The sequence below is a fragment of the Sinocyclocheilus grahami genome, unplaced genomic scaffold, assembly GCF_001515645.1.
Source record: "Sinocyclocheilus grahami isolate Dianchi unplaced genomic scaffold, SAMN03320097.WGS_v1.1 scaffold655.1, whole genome shotgun sequence".
Lineage (NCBI taxonomy): Eukaryota > Metazoa > Chordata > Actinopteri > Cypriniformes > Cyprinidae > Sinocyclocheilus > Sinocyclocheilus grahami.
Window position 1 is genome coordinate 553146 of NW_015505834.1, and position 6000 is coordinate 559145.

General features: G+C 35.9%; 1 protein-coding gene across 1 annotated transcript in view; it reads left to right on the forward strand.

Annotated features, from left to right (window-relative positions):
• Window positions 1-616: 616 nt before the first annotated feature.
• Window positions 617-6000, forward strand: part of LOC107558664 (peptidylprolyl isomerase domain and WD repeat-containing protein 1-like) — a 14965-nt gene continuing 9581 nt past the window's right edge. The window contains exons 1-6 of the mRNA XM_016242322.1: window positions 617-803; window positions 1075-1177; window positions 2364-2467; window positions 2648-2768; window positions 3569-4016; window positions 4130-4320. Of these exons, the coding sequence (XP_016097808.1) occupies window positions 683-803; window positions 1075-1177; window positions 2364-2467; window positions 2648-2768; window positions 3569-4016; window positions 4130-4320 (1088 nt within the window). The 5' untranslated portion in view covers window positions 617-682. The remainder of the gene's footprint in view (window positions 804-1074; window positions 1178-2363; window positions 2468-2647; window positions 2769-3568; window positions 4017-4129; window positions 4321-6000) is intronic.

Below are 6000 nucleotides of genomic sequence, written 5' to 3' on the forward strand. Positions count from 1 at the left end.
GAAATGTCAAATTAATAAGCAATAATATATAAACACAGGGGAAAAAAACACATACAGCCATTGGGTAATCAAGTAAATGTGTTACGTGTATAATGTCGTATGCATTTAAAATTAAAGTTAATAATAAAAATTATAATTAAAATTAAATTTATAATGTAGTATTATTTTCTATGGACGCTCTTTTCATTTGTCCCAAGTTTTCAAGTTGGTGTGAAGACCGAGTGTGTGTAGAACTTTTGATGACCTGATGAGACACACTTAGGCATGCTGTAAAAGAGATTTACACATTTCAGTACTTTGCACTTTATACATAAACTTCTAAAGGCCTATGTGTGCTCATTTGTAAGCCTACATCCCTCACTGTGTCAGTATGTTGCTTCATCTTAACCCTTACAAAAATGTTCTGTGTTACAACATACATGTACCACTCAACAAACGAGCAGAGTTAAATATAACAGGATTACCATAGCACTTTCTGTTGTACAGTATGACAAGAATTTACCATTTTACCGTAAATGAAAAAAATAATGCTAGGTGTCGCTTTTCGAGAATGCACTTTATTTTGGTCGAGTGCCTGCTAACTGAAGTTCATCTCCCATCCTGTAGTCGGCGGTGTGTGGTAGAGAGCAGCTGGTTGCGTTAAAACCACCATCGAAGAAGAGATATAAACTTTAATTTGAAAATGGCGTCCGCCGTGAGCCGTGATGTTTCTGAAAATAAACGCAAGCTAGATGAAGATGAAGATGAAGGCGGATGGGTCGGGCCGCTGCCCAGTGAGGCCACACAAACAAAAAAGAAGAAAGGTACGTTAACTTGATTTATGCTGCAAAAACCCGGAAGAGCGAGTCTATGACTGTGTCTCTAAACCTAGTGAGCTGCCTAACTAGAACCCTAGACAACGTTTGTGGGCGTTATAGTCACTTATAACATGCCTAGATTGTAAGCTAATGGAGTTTCGAGACGCAGTTAGCCGTTTCTATCAAATATTGCATGTCTTCTGTGTTCATAGCAGTGTGCTGTTTGGTTTAGACTGAGATAACTGTTTATTAATGGCTCATATGTGTTCTGCTGCAGTTCTGGAGTATGAAAGATTGTACCTGGACAATTTACCCTCTGCCTCCATGTATGAGAGAAGTTACATGCACAGGGATGTTATTACACACATTGTTTGCTCCAAGTAAGTTCCCTCCAATTTGCCACCTCAGAATATTAATAATATATTAACATTGTTTTTATTGCATGCCCGGTCAGGCCAGTAGTTTTCGTTAACCCCACCATGAAAAACCCCTCTCTCAGTCTATATACATGTATAATTATTTATGTTATTATAGCTTAGTAATTCCACAGCCAGCTAGATAAATTTACCTGATTGACCAGTTAAAAAATCTGACAAGCAGAGTTTACAACCTTAACAGAAAAATAAATGCATATATTTGCAAATATATAAATATTAATATATATTACATGTATTGCTTAAATTTATACATACAAACCCAATTCCAAAAAAGTTGGGACACTGTACAAATTGTGAGTAAAAAAGGAATGGAATAATTTACAAATCTCATAAACTTATATTTTATTCACAATAGAATATAGATAACATATCAAATGGTGAAAGTGAGACATTTTGAAATGTCATGCCAAATATTGGCTCATTTTGGATTTCATGAGAGCTACACATTCCAAAAAAGGTGGGACAGGTAGCAATAAGAGGCCGGAAAAGTTAAATGTACATATAAGGAACAGCTGGAAGACCAATTTGCAACTTATTAGGTCAATTGACAACATGATTGGGTATAAAAAGAGCCTCTCAGAGTGGCAGTGTCTCTCAGAAGTCAAGATGGGCAGAGGATCACCAATTCCCCCAATGCTGCAGCAAAAAATAGTGGAGCAATATCAGAAAGGAGTTTCTCAGAGAAAAATTGCAAAGAGTTTGAAGTTATCATCATCTACAGTGCATAATATCATCCAAAGATTCAGAGAATCTGGAACAATCTCTGTGCGTAAGGGTCAAGGCCGGAAAACCATACTGGATGCCCGTGATCTTCGGGCCCTTAGACGGCACTGCATCACATACAGGAATGCTACTGTAATGGAAATCACAACATGGGCTCAGGAATACTTCCAGAAAACATTGTCGGTGAACACAATCCACCGTGCCATTCGCCGTTGCCGGCTAAAACTCTGTAGGTCAAAAAAGAAGCCATATCTAAACATGATCCAGAAGCGCAGGCGTTTTCTCTGGGCCAAGGCTCATTTAAAATGGACTGTGGCAAAGTGGAAAACTGTTCTGTGGTCAGACAAATCAAAATTTGAAGACAAGTGCATTTGTTTGACTTGATTGTCATTTTTTACCATCCCAGAACAGATTTTATCATAACAGCGAGTCAAGATGGGCATGTGAAATTCTGGAAGAAGAAAGAGGATGAAGGAGTGGAGTTTGTCAAGCACTTCCGCAGCCATTTGGGTAGGTGTCCTGTTATTACAAAACCCTAGCAAACGCTTGGCGAACCGTCTAGAACAAGAGAATGCAACACCATACCAACCACTTACAACAAGCCTAGCATTGTGGTAGTGGGGTTTTCTTTCAGAACATATATAAAAACAGTATTTGTAAATAATTTGTCTGTTTGTTTCTGGCATGTAGGTGTGATGGAGTGTATCTCCGTCAGTGCGGAGGGAGCGCTTTTCTGCTCTGTGGGTGATGATCAGGCCATGAAAGTTTTTGATGTCGTTAACTTCGACATGATCAACATGCTCAAACTCGGGTAACATCTGGCTCTTCTGTGTGTGTGAATTTGCTGTATGTTTTTTTTAATCAATGTTTTGCTTTATTTTATTTTTAACCCTGTGATATTCCTAATTTTTTCATGAAAATAATGTACCCTATTTATTTTTTAAATAAAATATATTCTTTAATATTCTGTATTAAGTATTTCATGGTCATAGACAATACTTTTAAATTATACACTATTTATTTCAAAATATGTAAGCAAAAATATTGAGCAGTTTGGTGTCATCTGGTGGGAGAAAGAAAGAAATGTGACGCTGGACCACAAAACCAGTCATAAGGGTCAATTTTTTGAAATTGAGATGTATAGATCATCTGAAAGCTGAATAAATACGCTTTCCATTTTTGTATGGTTTGTTAGGATAGGACAATATTTGGCCGAGATACAACTATTTGAAAATCTGGAATCTGAGGGTGCAAAAAAATCTAAATATTGAGAAAATCGCCTTTAAAGTTGTCCAAATGAAGTTCTTAGCAATGCATATTACTAATCAAAAATTAAGTTTTGATATATTTACGGTAGAAAATTTACAAAATATCTTCATTGAACATAATCTTTATTTAATATCCTAATGATTTTTGGCATAAAAGAAAAATCTATAATTTTGATGCATACAATGTATTTTTGGCTATTGCTACAAATATACCCCAGCGACTTAACACTGCTTTTGTGCTCCAGGTCACAAATGTGTATTTTTTTTATTTTTTGCATTTTTGTGAGTGTGACTATTTTTTAAGACCATCCCGGATTAAGCAAGTTTCTTTTTTTTCCCCCAGCTTTCATCCAGGCCAGTGCGAGTGGATCTATAATCCGGGAGACGCCATCTCCACCGTAGCCTGTTCGGAGAAATCGACTGGGAAGATTTTTGTATACGACGGACGGGGAAGTAATCAGCCCCTGCACACGTTTGCAAAGATGCACACCACGCCACTGTCTCAGATCCGCCTGAATCCCAAGTATCGCGTCATAGTGTCGGCTGATAAAGCGGGAATGTTGGAATACTGGACGGGGCTCCCGAGCGAATTCAAATTTCCACGGCAGGTGGAGTGGGAGTTCAAGACCGACACGGACTTGTACGAGTTTGCCAAATGCAGAACGTATCCCACCAGCCTGGCGTTCTCCCAAGACGGCAAGAAAATGGCCACCATCGCCACTGACCGCAAAGTCCGGATTTTCCGTTTCCTCACTGGGAAGCTGATGAGAGTGTTTGATGAATCATTAACCGTAAGTTAGTGTCTTATCATTTTAATAGTTATATATTTACTGATTTTAAAGGTTAACAAATGCACGTTGGAAGAACTTCAAGTAATTTGTCGCCGGTATGCACTCAATGGCAGATGTTCACGGAGCTCCAGCAGATGAGGCAGCAGTTGCCTGATATGGAGTTTGGCCGCAGGATGGCGGTGGAGCGAGAGCTGGAGAAGGTGGACGGCATCCGACTGACCAACATCATCTTCGACGAGACCGGACACTTTGTGCTTTACGGCACTATGCTGGGCATTAAAGTCATAAACGTGGAGACTAACAGGTAGAGAATACACAGCACACAATAAACACACCTATGATGAACATGTTTGTCATTCCGAAATCATTTTTTTTTAGGGAGCATAATGTAAAGTCTGTCAAGGTGGCACAACTCTTCCAATATCATAATTAGGGCTGCCACTAACGATTATTTTTATTTAGATTAATCTATCGATTAATCTAAACGATTAATTTCCCACAAAAAAAAAATTCTACAATTTTACTTAAAAATATTTTATTCAACTAAATTTTATTAAACCAAATGAAATCCAAATTTCTATGAAATCCTTTTTTTTAAAGCAAAAGTAAAGTGCAAGAAGCAAGTGTCCATCTCATAGTCCAAATCACTGAAATCAATGTTCAGTATTATAGTGTAAGAATGACAACATATCCATGTGTTCTAGTCTACTAATAATAAAATTATAATCAAAAAACATTTTTACCAGATTATTTTTACAGAGTATTTACCAGAAATGTTATTTACCAGAATTTAATTAGGAGGAAAATGTAAATGTGCAGTATTTCTGAAAAAAAGAAGAAAAAAAAACTTATTAAAATTTTTTTTTAAAAAATTTAAATAAAAGCAATTAATTGGAGATGCTTTTGATTATTAAAGTTTAATGCAACCATTAAAATGGAATCCAGAAAATAATGGAAAACTGAATTTGGTAAAGATAAAACTGTAAAACTCAATTAATTAGACAGGCTTTTTGATTAATAAAATTTTATTTAACCATTAAAACTAGAGTATAGAAAAATGAAAATGGAAAAAAATGGAATTTGGAAATAAATCGTATTTCATAGGGCCCTATAATTATATAATTGTTTTGTGGTAATAAAAATAGATGTAAGTGAACAATAGCCTTTAATATTACTTAAATACATATATAATAGCAATGAGGCAATAGTAATTAGTTCAAATAAAGTATCAAAAGCAAGAAATCATATGGTTTTATTGAACAAAACTGTTAAAATACATAATGTATTATAAACAATAGAGCTAATATACATTACACATTACAGCAAAGGCCTGCTGGTGGCGCCAACGGCCTGACGATTGTTTTTACACATTACTGTGCGATCTATCTAATACTTGTTTAATATTGACCAAACACCATTTAATTCAAATGTCCACTTAATCTTTAATATTTGGCCATTTATTTAAGACAGAAATGCTATAGCCACCGTAATTAAAAGAATATGTGGACATCAAAACGTGTAAACTCAGAATGAGGATTTTAGCTTTTATTTTGAAACCGCGAGATAATGATGTATTCTCCTGTGTGTGCGTAGATTTATAAATGATTTACCTTAGAAATCTGATGAAATGGCACACATTGCGTTCCCAGATGAACGTTATAATAAACCCAAACTCACAACAACATGCAGAGATGGAGTTTGAGACGCTCCACACGTGTAAATGATAACAGTTCCTGTGGATGCATGTACTTAACCTACACGCATGTAAATAATTAAAGCGCATATAACTGTATTAGAACTGCATCGCATATAATTATTTAATTAAATCGTAGTATTTGTGAATTTACAATTATGCTTCATTATATAATATTATGTTTAATATATCATGCAGCCTTGGTTAAACAGTCTAATAATGTGTTTTATTTATTCTCGTCCATGAAATGCGCCACTTCCGGTATTTTGCCGGTTAGTCGGCGCGAGCAAA